This window comes from Delphinus delphis, chromosome 19 (genome assembly GCF_949987515.2).
Source record: "Delphinus delphis chromosome 19, mDelDel1.2, whole genome shotgun sequence".
In the NCBI taxonomy this organism is placed as follows: Eukaryota; Metazoa; Chordata; class Mammalia; order Artiodactyla; family Delphinidae; genus Delphinus; species Delphinus delphis.
Genome location: NC_082701.1, coordinates 7669934 through 7686937, shown reverse-complemented (window position 1 = coordinate 7686937; position 17004 = coordinate 7669934). Strand labels below are relative to the sequence as shown.

General features: G+C 64.8%; 2 protein-coding genes across 5 annotated transcripts in view; one reads left to right on the top strand and one right to left on the bottom strand.

The window, feature by feature from the left end:
* The window catches only part of RECQL5 (RecQ like helicase 5), a 38194-nt gene extending 32442 nt beyond the window's left edge, over positions 1 to 5752 (top strand). For 2 of the 4 annotated variants that reach the window (XM_059997708.1, XM_059997712.1), the window contains 12 exons: positions 1179 to 1397; positions 1649 to 1748; positions 1883 to 1919; positions 2040 to 2098; positions 2186 to 2259; positions 2621 to 2714; positions 2972 to 3106; positions 3438 to 3979; positions 4138 to 4231; positions 4436 to 4654; positions 4882 to 4951; positions 5040 to 5752. In XM_059997708.1, the coding sequence (XP_059853691.1) occupies positions 1179 to 1397; positions 1649 to 1748; positions 1883 to 1919; positions 2040 to 2098; positions 2186 to 2259; positions 2621 to 2714; positions 2972 to 3106; positions 3438 to 3979; positions 4138 to 4231; positions 4436 to 4654; positions 4882 to 4951; positions 5040 to 5140 (1744 nt within the window). In that variant the 3' untranslated portion in view covers positions 5141 to 5752. The remainder of the gene's footprint in view (positions 1 to 1178; positions 1398 to 1648; positions 1749 to 1882; positions 1920 to 2039; positions 2099 to 2185; positions 2260 to 2620; positions 2715 to 2971; positions 3107 to 3437; positions 3980 to 4137; positions 4232 to 4435; positions 4655 to 4881; positions 4952 to 5039) is intronic. The other 2 variants (XM_059997710.1, XM_059997711.1) reach the window with 2 other exon arrangements.
* Positions 5753 to 5777: 25 nt separating this feature from the next.
* The window catches only part of MYO15B (myosin XVB), a 32439-nt gene continuing 21212 nt past the window's right edge, over positions 5778 to 17004 (bottom strand). Inside the window, 33 exon segments of the mRNA XM_059997894.1 lie at positions 5778 to 6224; positions 6392 to 6532; positions 6632 to 6765; positions 6947 to 7080; positions 7340 to 7455; positions 7620 to 7765; positions 7945 to 8041; positions 8177 to 8254; positions 8356 to 8450; positions 8543 to 8658; positions 8760 to 8833; positions 10155 to 10231; positions 10631 to 10703; positions 10794 to 10857; positions 11026 to 11171; positions 11559 to 11713; positions 11803 to 11914; positions 12120 to 12261; positions 12332 to 12450; positions 12644 to 12762; positions 12896 to 12971; positions 13534 to 13593; positions 13818 to 13930; positions 14395 to 14614; positions 14729 to 14819; positions 14914 to 15169; positions 15247 to 15351; positions 15522 to 15600; positions 15806 to 16018; positions 16117 to 16238; positions 16387 to 16485; positions 16688 to 16772; positions 16892 to 16962. Of these exon segments, the coding sequence (XP_059853877.1) occupies positions 6165 to 6224; positions 6392 to 6532; positions 6632 to 6765; positions 6947 to 7080; positions 7340 to 7455; positions 7620 to 7765; positions 7945 to 8041; positions 8177 to 8254; positions 8356 to 8450; positions 8543 to 8658; positions 8760 to 8833; positions 10155 to 10231; positions 10631 to 10703; positions 10794 to 10857; positions 11026 to 11171; positions 11559 to 11713; positions 11803 to 11914; positions 12120 to 12261; positions 12332 to 12450; positions 12644 to 12762; positions 12896 to 12971; positions 13534 to 13593; positions 13818 to 13930; positions 14395 to 14614; positions 14729 to 14819; positions 14914 to 15169; positions 15247 to 15351; positions 15522 to 15600; positions 15806 to 16018; positions 16117 to 16238; positions 16387 to 16485; positions 16688 to 16772; positions 16892 to 16962 (3788 nt within the window). The 3' untranslated portion in view covers positions 5778 to 6164.

Here is a 17004-nt window from a genome sequence, read left to right as displayed (position 1 = left end):
GCCGGCTCCAGCCGTTCTCTCCTCAGCTAAACAAGGCAGCCAGCCCGGGCTTCCTGGGGGCTGTGTCGCAACCTGTTGTCATTCCTGGAGGCTGGCCCTCGGGGTCCTGGCTCCTCAAAGTGTTTCTTGCAGCCCCAGGCAGTGCTCACGTTGAGAGGTGTTCTGGTTAGAGCAGTGACGCCCACTCCTCTGGTCTTTGGGATGTGGTGACTAGACAGCCCTACCTCTGCTCTGGCATCTCCCCTCGGGTTCCCCCACCCCGTGCCACATTCCTGCTGCAGGAATGGCTGTTTGTAACAGCCCTGATAGAACTGTGGCCCCCCGGGCCTCTGCATCTGCCCCGGTGACCGACTGTGCCCCCAGCCTGGGGGGGTTCATTCTTCCAGCCTGGAAGGTACGATGAGGAAGACTCCAGCCACGGCTGCATCTCCTCGCTGCCCTCACCAGTGCCGGCTCTACGGTGCTGGCCCTGAGCTGCCCAGTTCCTGCTCTCAGGCAGTCCCCCTGGTCCCGGGCTGTGTACACTGGGCTGGGTACACACAGGCTTGTTGGGGACAACAAGGAAGAGGTCACCAGGAGACAGAAGTAGAGCAGAGTGCTGAGGTGGGGTAGGGCCACTTCCTGCTGTTCTCTCTCTCCCTCCCCGTCAGAAAAAAGTGAAGAGTGATAATAAGAGCCGTGTCCTGGGCACTGTGCAGCTCACTTCAGAGCGTCATCCTGGCCCTTATGCAGCCCAAGGGGCCAGTGCTCCTCTTGCACCGGCTTGTAGGCAGGAGTACGTAGGCTTCAGGAGGTCAGATGCTGTCCCCAAGGACACAGCCTCAGCAGCAGAGTCAGCGTCTGCACCCAGAGTCCGTGCTCCTTCCAGGGTGCCCCACTGCCAAAGGATGGAGAGGGGGCTGGGGCCCGGAGGAGTACTCCATAGAGAAGCAGGACAGAATGGGGTCTGTGCCCTGGCTCCTCTGGATACGTGTGTTCCATGACTTTGAGAAAGCTCTCAGCTCACTGCCCTCATCTGTAAAATGGGCACCCCAGCGATGCCTTGTGAGGCTCGCATGAGATGCCTACCACAGTGCCAGACATGTAGCTGTGCTCAACCAGAGTTTTGGGATCGGGTGAACGAACGCTGGCCAGCGTGCGTCCCTCACCCCTTGCCTGTGTTATGCTGCCTGCTCCAGGTGCCGCCACGCTGCCATTGCTAAGTACTTCGGGGATGCGCCCCCCGCCTGCACCAAAGGCTGTGACCACTGCCAGAACCCTGCAGCTGTGCGGAAGCAGCTGGACGCTTTGGAGCAAAGCTGCAGCTGGAGCAAGACCTCCATTGCGCTCTCCCAGGGGAACGGCTTTGACCCTGAGCTGTATGAGGGAGGCCGCAGGGGTTATGGGGGCTTTAGCAGGTGAGAGGCCATGAGGCCAGGGGCCCCCAACCCACTGGAAATAGTCTGGCATTCTCTCCCTGATGCTAAGGCCAGACCAGAGGCGACACAGTGCCGTAGTCCACCCCCCAGCCCTGAGGGCCACACTGGGGCCAGGACTTCGGTGTTGCCCATGAGCTGCCAGGGCCTCAGAGACATCACTGTCCCAGCAGACACGTGACAGGAGGGCAGAGCCCAGACCCAGGACTGCTCATGCCCAGCCTGTCTTCTAGGTACAACGAAGGCTCTGAAGGCAGTGGGGATGAGGGCAGAGACGAGGCCCACAAGCGGGAATGGAATCTCTTCTACCAGAAGCAGATGCGCCTGCGCAAGGTGAAGGGGATGGGGGCTCAGTGGGGTCCAGGTGGCCCCCTGCTCACACCCTCTCAGCCCCTTCCCTGGGGCTGGACTGGGAGCTGTCTTGCTGCAGGGCAGGATGCCTTACGGGCCCTCATGTCATCTTCCAGGGCAAAGACCCCAAGATAGAAGAATTCGTACCCCCAGGTCAGTACAGAGATGCCCCCTGGGCTGGTCTCAGGGTATGGTGGAGGATGCCTCGCTGGGGGGTTGGGGATGCCAGAGAGCAGAAAGTAGAGTGGCAGGACTTGCCTCTGCTCCCCCCAGATGCAGACTGTCCCCTGAGAGAGGCTTCTAGTAGGAAGATCCCCAGACTCACTGTGAAGGTAAGAGGTGGGCAGCTCGTCACACCTGCCCCTCCAGGATCCCCCCACAACCTGAGACTGTTTGACCAACTTCCCTCCCCTGTGCAGGCCCGTGAGCACTGCCTGGGGCTCCTGGAGGAGGCTCTGAGCAGCAACCGCCAGGCCGCAGGTTCCACTGATGGGTGAGTGTCGTCAGGGCCGAGGAGCGGTCCCCGGGCTCCTGTTCCTTTGGAGGCCACAGGAACCCCAGCCCCCGTGGCTTATTTGGGCACCCCTCCCCAAATTGGGACTCATCTTACTCCCAGGGGGTGTGAGTCTCCACAGCCTCACCAGGGGGCAGGCTTGGCCACAAGCGAGGGGCTGCCAGGAGCTGCTGAGGGACAGTAAACCACAGGGGGCGCAGACAGTCCAGGTCGGAATCCCTGTGCCGAAGGCCGTTCCTGCCAGGCCGTTCCTGAAGCCATCTCCAGGGTCCCCAGGGGGGATCTAACAGGGAGGGGGCCTCAGATCTACCTGACACCTTAACCTCATTCCTACCCTCAGATCTGACCTCCAGGCCAAGGCAGTGGACCTGGAACACGAGACATTCCGAAATGCCAAGGTGGCCAACCTGTACAAAGCCAGCGTGCTGAAGAAGGTGGGCACCGGGCGGGGTGGGTGGGGCGTGCTCCGGGCTCTGGGTGGGAGAGGCAGCCTGCCACACAGGGCGCGCTTATTCCCGGGGGAGCCCGACTTCCCTCCTTTCCCGGCTGGAAGTATTTCTAGCCAACCCCGTGTGGACTAGAACTTGTCTAGTGCCCAGGTGCCGCGGAACCCACTCGTGGGAAGCCTGGGCTGGGGGCTCTTGGGAGCTAGGGGTGCCGACCATGGCGTTCCCCCCTGTCCCTGCCCCAGGTGGCTGAGATCCACAAAGCCTCCAAGGATGGGCAGCTCTACGATGTGGGAGGTGGTGCCAGGAGCTGCAGCGCCCAGGCCGAGCCCCCAGAGCCCACCGAGTATGACATCCGGCCGGCCTCCCAGGTGTACTCGGTGAGCGGCGTCCTGGTGTCCCCCCCCCAAACCTGGGTCCAGGAAAGGCGCCACGGCCCCTTGCCCTCAGCGAGGGCATAGTCCTTGCTCTCCTGGCATCACAGCCCTGGCCCTAGGGCGCCCCAGGGCAGGCCTTCGCGCTTCCGTACTCTGCCAGCTACGCCTCTGCAGCCCCCCACAGCGCCTGTCTCGCCAGCCCGACCCCCAAGCCTTGTCCCGCCCAGCTTTTCCCGCCCCCACTCCCAGGAGCCCCACCCACGCAGCCATCCCTGGGCCCTCTAGAGAGTGCCCTGGAGGCACCTGGGGTCAGAAGCCTCTCTCCTCCTCACAGCTCAAACCCAAGCGGGTGGGAGCTGGTTTCCCGAAAGGCTCCTGCACATTCCAGACGGCCCCTCAGCTGATGGAGAAGACGCGGCTCAAAGAGCAAGACCCCCGGCCGGTGCAAGGAGGCGAGCAGGAGCCGCCCGGCCAGCCCCGTGGCCGCCAGGATGAGGACCGCGCTGAGCCCCTCCCTGGGCCCAGAGCAGAGGCCCCCGGGAGCGGTGCTCATTGTGGGGCGCCCTCCCCCGAGAAGAAGGCAAAAGGCCCTTCTCCGGGCAGTCCTACTGCCAAGGCCCGGGTCGGCAAGAAGCAGCAACTCCTGGCCGCAGCGGCCCTCAAGGACTCCCAGAACATTGCCCGCTTCTTCTACCAAAGGACCGAGAGCTCTCCTCCGCTCACTTCAGCCCCAGGGGCAGAAGGTGCCAGCCCTTCCCGTGACGGGGCGCGGGGACCCCTGACGGCCCCAGAGAAGTGCACAGGGGAGGAGGATGGAGCCATGGGACATTTGGCTGCCCACCCCCAGACCGAGGAGTGCTCCGAGGAGGGGCCAAGGTGAGGTCACGGGCAGTCCTGGAATCCTCTAGAATCCCCTCTGCTAACTGGGCCTCTGAAGCTCGGGGCCTGTTCCCACGATGGGCTTCACTGGGCCACCTGGGCTGAGGGCGCGGCTGGCATCTGGAGCTCTGACGCCTGCTCTCCCTTCCGGCCAGTGCCTGCCTGCTGCTCAGAGACCAGAGGCCCCCAGAAGGCCAGCCCACCCCCACAAAGGAGGCACAGAGAGGCAAGCGGCCCAGACCCCAGCAGGTACTGAGAGGGGGGAAGATACCTGTCTACCAGGCTGGTGTCTGCTCTGGGTAGGGGTTTGGGAAAATCATGTCTTCTTTCCACATCCCAGGGCAGATGGGCTGGGCTAGAGGGAGCCAGGAGGTACTGAGGCCCAGTCTTCCAGGAGGGGAGGGGCCAGTAACAGGGAGCCCAGGAGTGACCCTCCACTGTGGCCCTGCCCAGGAGAACCCAGAGAGCCAGGCTCAGAAGAGGCCATGCCCCTCAGCCAAGGTCCCCATCTTAGCTGAGACCAAGGGCAGCGTCTCAGCCAGCGATCGGGGCAGCGTGAAGCCTCAAGGCTCCTGCCAGCTCTTGGCTCCTGGCATCTCGCTGAAGGAGGCTGCGAACATCGTGGTCAAGTGTCTGACCCCCTTCTACAAGGAGGGCAAGTTTGCGTCCAAGGTAGGGTAGGTGCATGGGCTCTGTTCTCCCCTGAGCCTGGGGCACTTGGGTGCAGTGCGTGGGTGGGTAGGGAGCGTGAGCCCCAGTGAAAAGCAGGGCGGAAGCAGGCCAGTCCAGAGGCCCGCTCCCGCTCCCTGGGTCTGCCTCGCTCTTGGGTCGCAGCTGTGGGTCGCTCAGAGCAGGGTGAGGTTCTGCGCACTCTGCTCCTCTCCACTCTCTGTCCCCAGGAGCTGTTTAAAGCCTTCGCCCGCCACCTCTCACACTCGCTGACCCAGAATCCGTCTCCGGGAAGGAGCGGTGAGTGCCTGCGTCACCGGCCGGGAGGTGCTTGTGGGGGCCCTGTAGTGGGGAGACTGGCTCTCACGCTCCCCCATCCCGAATCCAGTGAAGGAAGAGGCCCAGAACGTCATCAAGCAGTTTTTCCACGGCCGAGCCCGGTGCGAGAGTGAAGCTGACTGGCACGGCCTGTGTGGCCTGCAGAGATGACCGAGAGCTGCCCAATGGGGCCGGTGTCCTCCCCGGACTCCACCGCGGCCCAGCCCGGGCCTCGCTCAGTAACGGGGAAGGTGGGCGGCCTGCTGCTGCTGGGACATCGTCTGCTCTCAGGCTCTTCACCCTTCCAGCCATGCCTTGCTTTGGAAATGGGCCTGGACACCTCCCAAATCAAGGTCAGAGGTCAGCCCACTTTCCTCTTTGCTCGCGAAGCCTGAGGTCCTCTTTCTCCTAGCCTCCCTGCCTTCCTGGCCCTCGTGGCTGGGTTTTCTGGGCCAGATCCACAGATCAGAAAGTGACAGGTGGTGTGGCTGCTGCCAGAGGAACAGAAGGAAGGAAGGTCCCTCCACCTCGTGTACTTAGCATGTTTTCAGCCGGGGGCGAGGCCCACCAGTCCGAGGCCTTGGGGCCTACTCAGAAAGAGCCCGGGCTGGCCCCAGGTCCGCCCCCACCACCGTCTTCCCTTGCGATGCCAGCCTCCAGCCCGACCCAGGTGCAGAGCTCATGGGAAGACGGGCAGCAGCCAGGCCCTGCTCCCTCTCAGCCCCTGGCCGGGAAGGCCAGGCGGGGCTTCGACAGTTACCAGGGGAATAAAGTCCTGTTGGTTCTCGTGCACACGCACACAGCCCTGTTCTCTCAGGAGTTTTATTTCCTCAGCAGCTGCTGCTCCCGGGGCTGGGCTCATACTCGTGTCGGGCCAGGGCCCAGGTGGGCATCTCCCCCAGACTGGGCAACATCGGACGCCCAAGCCAAGTTCCTGCAGCGCCCACCCCAGGCTCAGGCCCAGGCCCACCCCAGAGGGAGTCTCATGACTCTTTCCCAGTTGAAGTCACTATAGCAGCCCCTCCCCGTGGGCCAGCTGGGCTGTGCTGCAGCAGGTTCCAGAACCAAGCGGTGAAGTCCAGGCCAGACTGGCCTGACAGCACCCAAAGGAGACTGTCCGGGTGAGACTTGGCCAGAGAGGCTTCCTGTCCTCGTCTCTGCCCCTCCCCCACTCCTCTTGGGTGAAGCCCGGCCACTAAGTGGAAGGAGAGTTGCGGTCCAGCAGGAAGGTGATGGTGTGCTTCAGCTCCTGGGCCTGCGCGGGCACAGGCATGTGAGGCCAGGGCTCCCCAGCCAGCCCCCTGCCTCTGCCCCCTGCCCCACCACGCCGGAGCAGTGGGCAGAGGCCTGGGCCCAGGCTCCCGGGCACACCAGGCCTGGGTGAGGCGCTTGCCACCTTCTCAGGGCGCAGAGGCCACCCACCTGCGGCAGCTCAAACCAGATGGTCTGGGGGTTGTCAGCCGAGCCATAGTTGAGTTCCAGGCCAGGGGAGTCCTCAGGCCCCAGTGGGCTCAGCACGCGGAGCTGCTGCAGGTCCCTCAGGGCGATGGAGCAGCACAGGTCCTGGGGGCGGGGAGGGGGGACGGGGAGAGAGATGGAGCTCCTCTGGGGGAGGGGTCGGTGGAGGTGGTGGGAGACAAGTGGCCCAGGAGCCTGGCCCACCTGAGAGCTGGGGTCCATGAGGATGAGGTGCTGGCGGTTCAGCCCCAGCAGGCCAGGGCTGGGCAGGGCCGGCTTGCTCACTCTCAGCACCATGTAGACAGTGTAGCCAAAGAGGGGCAGCTCACTCACGGCCTCTGCGGATGGAGGGGTAGAGCAGGAGTTCTGACCGCTGGGGCCCTGGGACCTGCCGGACTTTGCCCCCAGGACAGAGGAGAGGGCAGGGCAGGTGGAGAGCTTCCTCAGCCCCTCCACCCTCTCCCCTTCCTTGCTGGGGCTCCCGCCTCTGCCCCAGCTGCCTCCTAGCCCCAGACCCACCTATGAAGCTGATCTGCGCTTCCTGAGAGCTGCATCCTTGCAACTGCCGCAGCTCCTGGCCCATCAGGCTCTTCACAGCGGCCACGTTCATCTGGCATTGCAGCTGCTTTGGCAAGTAAGCCAGTAGGTCTTGCCTAGGACACAGCCTGGTCAGTCAAAGCTGGGCATACAGCAGGTGCTAAGTAGATGAACCAGTGGCTACCGTGGGTGAGACCGGGGATCCAGACACATGAATGAGGCGTGGGTTCTGCCCTTGAGGAGCGTGGGGGGGTGGGCAGGTATACCCAGCCCCCATTTGGTTAGGGCCACAAAGGGTACAAGTGGCCTTGACCTTGGAGGAGGGGGTAGGGGTGGTGGGGTGACAGGAGGTGTGAGGGCTGTGTTCACACTCACTCTGAGGGGGGCTCCTCGTGGTTCCTGCTGAGGTGCTGCAAGGCAGCCAGCCTGGCAAGTCGGGCATCTTCCTGGGCGCTGACTAGCAGCTTCCCCTGCAGGTAGTCCCGCAGCACCTGAGGGGGGAGCAGTGAGGGGGCAGCTGTGCCCCAAAGCCCCACCTAGTGGGTGGCTCCTGGGCCTCAAGCCCTCCCCCCACCCAGGGAGGGACTCTCCCTCAAGCTGCAGCCGAGGTTCCAACTACCAGCGGCGCGGCAGCGCGGGGCCGAGTGGGGCTGACCTGGCCGTAGTGGGTGCTGACGTAGGTGGGATTATCAAAGTGCAGCGGGGTCTCCCAGCCGAGCCGCCAGCTGTGCAGGCTCACGTCCAGACCCACCACCTCGCTGTTGAGGTACTCCCGGGGCCACAGGGGCCGCACCAGCTGGCCTGCGCGGGGAGCCTGGGTCCACAGCCTGCCCTGCCGCCCGGGGCCAGCCCCGCCCACAACCCTGCCAGCCCCAGTGTGGGAGCTGCCTCCCCCGTGGCCAGAAGAGCAGACTTGGCAGGCAAGGCCACGTCCCTGAGTCCAGCCGGGCCACGCTTCCTCCCCAGGCCAGGTGGCCTACCTTCCCCTTTGATGAGGAAGAGGGCAAATTCCTGCACTTCATGGGGGTCCGTGATGCCCATCTGCCCACACATCTCCTCCAGTACTTCTGCTGCCACCTGGACATGCGGACAGGGCCGTGACGGGGGTGCTGGGGAGGGAAGGAGGCTGCAGCAGGGGAGGGATGTCCCCAGAACTGATGCCCATGGCTTCCCTGGGTCTCCCCAGCCCCTCCTCTGTGTCCCTGTGCTCACCGTGAAAGTGTGGGTGTTGGTCTTGTACTCCACACCCCCGGGCAGGTGAATTAGGAGCAGGTGGACTACTTGTCCTTTCTGCCAAAGTAGGTACGGGGTCAGCCCCCCAGTGGGCAGAGGCCCCGGCCCCCCCACCCAGAGGGAGCCCCAGAACACCCAGCCGCCTGCACCCCCCGTACCAGGAAAGCCTGCATTTCGCCTGGGGAGGGCAGCTGCCGGCGCCCCCCGTACTTGACTGTGTGCTGGAGGTGCCCCTGGCAGCGCCGGGCCAGCTCTGCAGAGAGGAGCCAGGCTGGGGTCATGAGCATCCCCAAACCCCTCCCCAAGCAGCCGAGACCCCAGCCTGGAAGCCCCTCCCCCCGGCACCTTGGCTCAGGGCTGAATGCTGCAGAAACTTGGTCACGTAGGGCATCAGCGAGGTTGATGGGGGAAAGTAGCCTGTGAGGAGGCTGAGGAAAGTCCACCCTCGAGCGCAGAGTCTCCTGCAGGGCAGAGAGCCTGGGCTTTGGGCCGGCCGGGCAGCAGCACTTTGGGCTGCCCCTGAGAGGCCCGCCACCGACCCCCGCCCGTCCCCCACTCTCACGGCCGGGGGTGTCCTGTGATCTGCTTGATGGCCTGGCAGTAAATCTCATCCCTGAGGTTCTCCTCCTGGCACAGCTGTGGGGAGAGGAAGGGCAGGGGGCAGCGGGTCGGGGGCAGAGCTGCAGTGCAGTGCAGTGGAGTGAGGGATGGCGTGGGATCTGAAGTCGGAGAAGTCCTGCCAGTGGCGTGGGCTGGGGGCCAAGTCAGGGTGACAGAGGTGACAGAGGTGACAGGCCACCGTCATCTCTCGGCCTCGGTTTCACTCGGCTTAATAGCATCTGCACAACTGGCCACTCAACTAAGTCGCCGTCTTTACCTGCTTCCAGGCCGTGCTCGGCCCTGTCCTCTTTCTCTGGTCCCTCTGTCTTAGTCATCTCTGCTGACCCTCTCATCTCCTTGACTCCTAAGGGCTGCAGTGCCCTTGGGCCTCTGTCTGCTGATGACTCCCAGTGCCTGCCTCCAGCCCAGACTTCTCCCATGAAGCCCAGACCTTCCACTTGGAAGACTGGGACTTCAGACTTCATGCATCCCCAACAGATTCCTCCACCAGGCTGGCCCCATCCTCACTCAGGCTTCCTGTGGCGACCAGCATTGCTCTGGCCTAGGCCCCCGTGTCCCCCTCGGCCCCTCGCTCTCACACCCCACGTGCACTTCACAGCAAACCCTGCTGCTTGGGGTCCTTCTTCTCCCCTCTGCTGCTGCCTCTGGGCCTGGGCCAGCCACGTCTCACCTGGGATTGTGGCAGGAACCCTCCCCTTGCCCTTAAACTCCCAGAATCGCAGACAGCCGCCAGAGCGACCCCACGAGATGTAAGCCACGTCTCTCCTCAAAACCCTCCAGTGTTTTCCCAGATCTCGAAAAATCCAAGTCCTGACAGTGGACCACAAGGCCTCCCGTGACCCGGACCCTCTGTCCCTCCTGGTCCTCGCCTCCACTCTCCCCCTTGCTCACTGGGCTCCAGCCACACTGGACTTGCTGGGGCCGAGGCTCACCCCCGCCTCTGCCTGTGTGCGTGCCCCCATGCCCTGCCCCCATGCATACGTGCCTCACTTGCTGGCCGCCTTCAGGTCTGCTCCAGGGTCACCTTGTCACCAAGCCTTCTGCACTGAAGCAGCCCCTCCCCTGCTTTATCACTCTGCACAGCACTCTTTGCCCTGGACACGTTGCCTCAGGGTTTACTGAGTGTCTCCTCTAACCAGGCTGTAAGCTCTGCAGGGACTTGGCCTGCTTGGTGCACTGCCCTGCCCCCAGCACGTAGGTGCTCGATAACTAATTTTGGATTCTTTGAATGTATAGTGACCAGGGGACACGGGGTCCCATGGAGGCCCAGGCAGGAGGACAGGAAGGGGCCCTCAGGGCTCATTGACTCCCCACAGCTTCCGGCTCACTTTCCTACCTTCAGCAGCCCGTAGAGGAGATCCAGGTCGTTCTTGCCCCGGGGCTTGGACTGGTCCCCCATAAACTGCATCAGAGCTGCGGGCAGGATGAAAAGCACGGTGAGCTGGGCTGGGGGCCTGGCCCTGGCTCGTGCTGTCGCTGTGCAGGGCCATCTCATGCCTTGCTCTCAGAATGCGTGTGAGCCAGGCGGAGCAGCAGTCTCAGCTGTACCGACGAGGAGACAGAGTTCAGAGAGACCCTGTGGCCACCCAGGGCTACACCAAGCGCACAGCAAGCCAGACCTACCGCTGCCTTCCAGCCCAGACTCCACACAACCCACACCCCCTGGGCATGAGTAGAAGTGGGTGAGGGCCACGTGGTATAGGAGACACCGGTGAGCTTCCCCGAGTCGGTGAACTCAAGGACAGAAGGCGACCAGGTGCCTGGGTCCCGGGCACTGCAGACATGGCGACCCAGGACACCGTGGCTACTTACCCTGGAAGCTTCCCACGGCCCGCCTGTTCACGTCCTCGTCACTGATGCTGATGAGTGATGCCTGGATGGGAGCCTGCGGCCAAAGAGGCTGCCTGTGGGTCTGGGGCCATGGGGGCCAGGGGCCAGGTCTGCTGTCCCGGCTCCTCCCCACCGTCCCCCTTACCTTGCTGTACTGCACCAGGCTGGCCATGGCCTTCCTCTTGGCATCTTCACTTGTCTGGCCCAGCCTGAGGGGGCGGAGGGGAGGACAGCCCCGCTTGCTCAGCCCTCCCACCCCCATCCCAGGCTGGGTAGGGAGGGTGCTAAGAGCCCTGGCCCGGTGACTCTGAGCAAGGAGTGTCCCACTTCAGGGACACTGAGGATGGGCAGGCATGGGGCGGGCCCAGGGCACTCACAGAGTCTGGGGCTTCCGGAAGTAGCGCAGGGCAAATTCCTGCATGGTGTAGTCGGAGTCCGTGGGCAGGGTGACGCAGGCCACAGACGGGGACGGGCTGGTGGCCAAGTTGTCACTGTGTGCCTGGCTCCAGGGGTGGGTGGGGAACTTAGGAGCACAGGAGACCTAGCGCCACCTGAGTGTCCCCTGGCCTGTCCAGCGGCCCTGCCCAAGCCCCCGCCCCAGCCCAGCCCAAGAGAAGCAGGCAGAGTAGCTGCAGTGAGCACACCACCAGAAGCCGGGACAGTCAAGAGCTGTTTATTGAGCACCTTCCAGGTGGCGCTGAACTAGCTACCACGAGGGCCACACGAGAGGCAGACCGCCCAGCCCTGCTGGGGAGACAGGACAAGACATCGGGAGCGGGCAGAGAGGCGGCATCAGACCAAGCGCTGCCCACCAGGCGTGGGGTGGCCCTCCGCCGCTCTGGGGCAGTCGAGCCCTTTCTTTCCTCGACTCCTAGTTAGGCCTCGCCTCGGCGTCTCCCGCCTTCCTCACCTCCGACGCCTTATCCCACTCTCCGTGCCGCAGCTGACTCTTGTGCCGGCCATTCCTCTGCTCCATCGAGAAGGAAAAGTCCGGAGCAGCAGCCGGCTGCACTATGTCAGCAGGAAAGAGTCCGGATCGGCCCCCGGTGGAGCCAAACTGCCAGCCTGCGGGAAGCATCCAAGGACGGTGCCTCACCTCCTGGGCCCTCTGCCCGCCCGCCGGGTGCCAGCCGCCCTGCTTGCCCCGGGGATACCTGGCTCCAGAGCGGCCACCGGCAACAGCTTGATGAGGTCCCCCCGTTGGAAGCTGAGGAGGCTGTGGTCGTCAGTGAGGTAGCTTCGCAGGGCAATGACGTAGCCGGAGTCCTGCAGGCGGGCGGGAGAGCGGCCAGCCTGCTTATGACTCCGTCCTGCCCGTCCCACCTGCTCCCCCGTTGGCGTCACTCTCCACCAAGCGCCCCCAAGTTCCAGCCCCACCCCAGGCAGCTTGAAGGAGCTTGGCTGACGGCACGGGGTACGACGCAGCGGTGCTGGAGGCCCCCCGCCCGGCGCCCTGCCAGCCCGCACTTGCCTTCCTGAGCTCGCTCAGGAGCAGCTCAACCATGGCCTTGACGGCTCCCGCCCGGACTGTGTGCAGCAGCAGCCGTTCACTCTTCAGCGACAGCTCCAGGGTGGAGCCAGCCAGGCACTCCACGCCCAGTACCTCAGCAAAGCTGTGCAGAGGGTGGGGCGTGAGCTGGGGGCCGTCTCGCCGGCCCACGCCACACCCCAGCCCAGGCTCACCTGTACGAGCGGAGAGTCTTCAGCTGGTCGGGGTGGAAGCTGGGGCCTTGGGTCACCTTGAGCAGTCTCAGCCCCCGGTGGGATACGGCCAGCAGCTGCACGTCGCTGCCACCCTCGCCCTGCCCGGAAGGTGGTTGGCTCACGGACAGGCTCCGGGCTCCCCGCCACCGGCCAAGACACCCTGGGGCTGCTCAGGCCAGTGCTATTCTGCGTTGGTTCCACTGGGGCCCAGCCCACCCCCAGCTCTAATCCTGCTGCGGAAGGCCAAGCTGGCCTCCAGCCCTGGGCGCTACCATCCCCAGCCTCACTGACCGAGACGGGGAAGATGCGGGAGAAGTAATTGGCCCAGTTGTCCCTGGCGGCCACCACGATGCGCTTCTTGACACTGTCCTCAGCTGTGTCCAGGGAGTCCAGGCCCACCTCCAAGTCTCCTGTTGGGCAGAAGTGGCCCCAGGCCGTCCTCAGGCTCCCTCACAGCGGGGACCCCGGAGTCTACTCCCTCCCTCTGGGCAGGCCCAACCCTCAGCACTCTGGCTCCCTGACTCCAGGGTCCCTGGACCCTACGCAGCAGGTCTTTCATCCTGTGCCTCTCGTCCTGGGAGATCCGGATGCAGGACTCCGCAAAGGTGTCCCTCAGGATCTGGGGGCAAAGCCAGGCGGTCACCACCAGGTCCCGAGGCCACAGCCCACCCCAGAAGCAGCCACGCATGGAGGAAAAGCTAGAGAGCCCCATAGGCACGTGGGTGGAGCAGGGAGGGATGCCTGGCCTTCCAAGCCCAGGGCCACGTCCACCCGGAGCTCCCACCTGCCTCCCCCAAGCTGCCGGCACTAGTTGGGCTGCTGCTCCTCTGTCAGCTGAGATAAGCTTCCCTGAAGGAACACGGGACTTGGGGGAGGGGGAGGGGGGCAGCTACTGTAGAACTGGGGAGAACAGACACAAGCATTGGGAGCATCTAGAGGTGGCAAAGGGACAAGCACGAGCGAGCACCTGCTGTGTGCCAGGCCTGTGTTGGGTGCTGTATACGCTTTATTTTTAATCCTCGTCATAAGTCAAAAATGGCCCTTATTCTGAGGGATGTTGGGAGGATTAAATAAACGAAGGCAGGGCTTGAAACACACCAGCGTCCCGCAAGCGGGGCTGCTCTCCTGCCTGGCGTGGGGGCGGTCTGCCGGTACAGGTCCCAGGTGGGCTGGGCTCTCACCTGCTCACAGAGGAGCCTGAGGCAGTAGGGGTGGCTGAAGTTCTCCCGGGGGTAGAACACCTGGGCGAGGGCAGGGGCGAGTGAGAGTGCGCCCGGATGGTGCCCCCGCCAGCCCTCCTCCCGCCCCACCTCTGCCTCCCGGGCCGGAGGAGGTGGGGCTGGGGAAGCAGCCCCCAGTGTCTGTGTGTGGAGAGGAGATCCTGGGGACCCAGGCTGGCGCCCCTACAGCCAGCGCCCCGTCCCCCACCCAGGGAGGCCAGGCTGCGGCCCGCCCTCGCGCCCACCTCCTTGCGCAGGAACAACCTCCAGGGGGCGCTGGCGTAGGAGAAGCACACGCTGCCCGAGGGCACGAGCAGCTGGGTGGAGATCCCCTGGTCCCCCATGGTCTCCACAAAGCCTGGCGGATAGAGGGGCCGAAGGGCATCAGGCGAGGAGCTGCCCAAGCCGGAATGATGCAGGCACGGAGAGAGAAGACCCTCGGCCCATTAGGGCCCCACGTGGCCCAGCTCAGTCCACCTCTGCTGCCTCCCTCCCCCCGCTCCGTCCCATCGCCGGCCTCCATCTCCAGCTTCCCACGTTCCCCACTGTCCCTGACGTGCGTGGGCCCCCCCGACCACGTCAGCGGGGTCACTAAACTCCTGACGAGGCCCACGCCCCGTGACGGTCCCTCCGTGCCAGACAGGCCCCAGGGGTGCCCGCGCCCTGCCCCCCGCAGGAACGCGGAAGCTGGGGCTCCTCACCCACGGCTCCAAAGTCCGGAAGCGCGAGCAGCTGACCTCGGCCGTGAGCGCTGAGAGGCCCTTAGGAATCCTGCCCCCGCCCCCCACAAAGCCCACCGCCCGGGGATATGGGGTTTCTCACTGTGCGGCTCAGCTGGAGGGGTCGCTGGGTCCAAGGGTGGAGGCAGTGGAGGTGCTGGCGGAGGCGGGGGACTCTGGGCAGTGGGTGGGTTCTGGCCAAACAGCTCTTGAAGGGGCCCCTGCTTCTCCTTGATGGAGTTGGAGGGCACACGCCGTGGCTGGCCCTCGGGTCGAGGGGCCACAGCTGGTGGGGGGCCCTTCCCTGGGCTGGGGGACAGCGTCTGGGGAGGCACGGAGAATACACCCAGGCTGTGACTAGCGGCCAGGTCTCCCCCGGGGAGCCTCAGGAGGGCTCTGGCGCGGAGCAGCGCGCTCTGGTCGGGACGGGGCCTCACCGAGGGCAGCGAGGAGGCACCACTGATCCCCAGCTTAGCCAGAGCCTCATCCTTAGGGTTGTTTTTCTTCAGGAAGATCTGGGGGGGCTTCCTGAGAGAAGGAAGAGGTCGGGAGTCCACACGGTGACTCTGGGCAGTGGGCAGTCCTGGCCGTCCTCCCCCTCCCCACCACCGCCGGGGTGCACCTGGGCGGCTGCACGGGCACGGGCACGGGGCCTGGGCGGCTCTGGTATATGCGGATGATGTTGCGGATCTCCCTGCTGGGCTCTGCCCGCCGGGGCTTAGGGTCCGAGCTACGCACCACGGCTCTGCCCTCTGCCGGCCGGCGACCACCGCCAGGCCCCGCCTCTGTGGCTGGCTCCGCCTCAGCCTCCTGTGCAGCTTTGGCCCCATCTCGTGCCAGTGGCTTTTTCACTACTGGGGGAGGAGGAGGTGACGGCACTGACCAGAAAGAGAGGAAAGACGTGAGACCCTCTGTAGAACCACAAAGCCTGCCCCCCCACCCTGCTCCCCACCACCTGCTCTCGGTTCCTCTTCTTCCGGCTCCTCCTCCTGCTCCTCCCCCTGGGGGATCTTCACCTTGGCCGGAGGCCTCATCATCTCCACCTTGATCTGCTGCTGCCCTGTAAACGCCCCAAATGGCCCTCGCTATTACTCTCCACCTGGCCCGCCCGTCTGGGCTCCTGGACAGGCCACACTGACCTAGAGGAAGAGAGTGCACCCCGCCGTCCCCTGGCCAGGCTGGGGCGGTGGCTGAGTTTTTGTGTGGGATTGCCACCCCAAGGGCCCTCACCCAACTTCTGGAAATAGTCCCGTTTCTGCTGGAAGCTCTTGGGCCGCCGGGGCCTGTGTTCAGCCTCCTCTGAGGTCTCCTGTGGCAGGAGGGGAAAGAGAAGGAGCTGCCCTGCCAGACAAGTTGCCACTCACAGAGCAAACCCGCTCGGATCCGTGGGGCTGGAGCCTGGCAGCATCTTTTCTGCATCTCCCCACACCCCCATGCCATGTCTCCCACTTCTGGGGCCTTGGAGCCTTCTGCCCCACCCCCGCCCTGCCACCTGCCTGGCCTCGGCTCTTCACCCTCAGGCAGGCACCTACCAGTTCCAGGTCACGCTCTGGCTCCTTCTGGGGGGTGGGTGTCTTCTTGGGCTTGGGGGAGACGGCTGGGGGTGGAGTCAGGGAGGCAGCTCCAGGGGCCTGGGCCTGGGCATGATGCTCCAGGGGCTGGCTCTGGCGCTGCTTTGCCTGCTGCTCAAGGGACAAGGTCATGGCCTGGGTGGTCATCTGCTGGGCCTGACGGGGGAAGGGTGGTGTGCCAGGTAAGAGCTGGCCTAGCCTCGCCCCACAGGTCTGTACCCACTAGGCAATCCATGGGCCCTGCCCATCCTCACCAGGATCAGCGCCTGCTGGTTGATGAAGTTCTGCTGCTGGACTGCCAGCTGCCTCGCGTCCACGCTGGGAAGCAGGGGCTGTGGCTGCGGCTGCGGCTGCGGCTGCGGCGGCACCACAACGGCTGCGAGTATGGCAGGCAGTCAGGGTGGCCGAGCGCCATGGCTGAGCTCCCAGCCCTCTGCCCACTGTGCCCTCTAGGCCCCAGGCAACACCCTCCCTCCTCCAGTCCCTACCTGAGAAGGGACACAGTGGCTATAGTCCAGCCTTACCTGGCATGGCGGGGACCGCCCCCATTGCTGGCATCATGGGCACGGGTGCAGGCATCATGGCTGGCTGGTATCCGGGCATCTGCATCATCCCTGAGTACACTGAGGGAACAGGGCCCCCCCCCCAGGTCGGTCCCTGCCTGGGCCCACAGACAGCCTCCCTTCAGCCCCAGGCAAAGAGAAGAGTACGGGCCACCAGGGTGCTGGCCAGAGCTCTGACTGCAGCTGCGTGGGGATCCCAGGCCATGCTTGCCTGTGTTGCTGGGCAGGGAGGCCCCGGATGGGTGCTCAGCCCCGCACTCACCCACGGGATAGCTGCCTTGCTGCATGGGCCCCATGGCGCCCCCTCCCTTCATGCGGCCGCTCAGAGCCCTGCCTTGCTCCAGATCCTAAAGGGACAAAAGTCACAGGTCCCAAGGTCAGATCTAGAGCCCTAGGAGGGATGGGAGGGGCAGCAGAGGCCCCAGGGGCGTAGGGGCAGCAGTGGGGTGGGGTCTGCATGCAGGACACTCACGCTGAGGCACGGGGAGAAGAGGTGGTCCAGGAAGCCATCCAGACTCCCTGAGGTCCGGGACTCACCTGTGGAGGGTTACTGTCACCTGCCTGGGGCGTGGGGCTCTG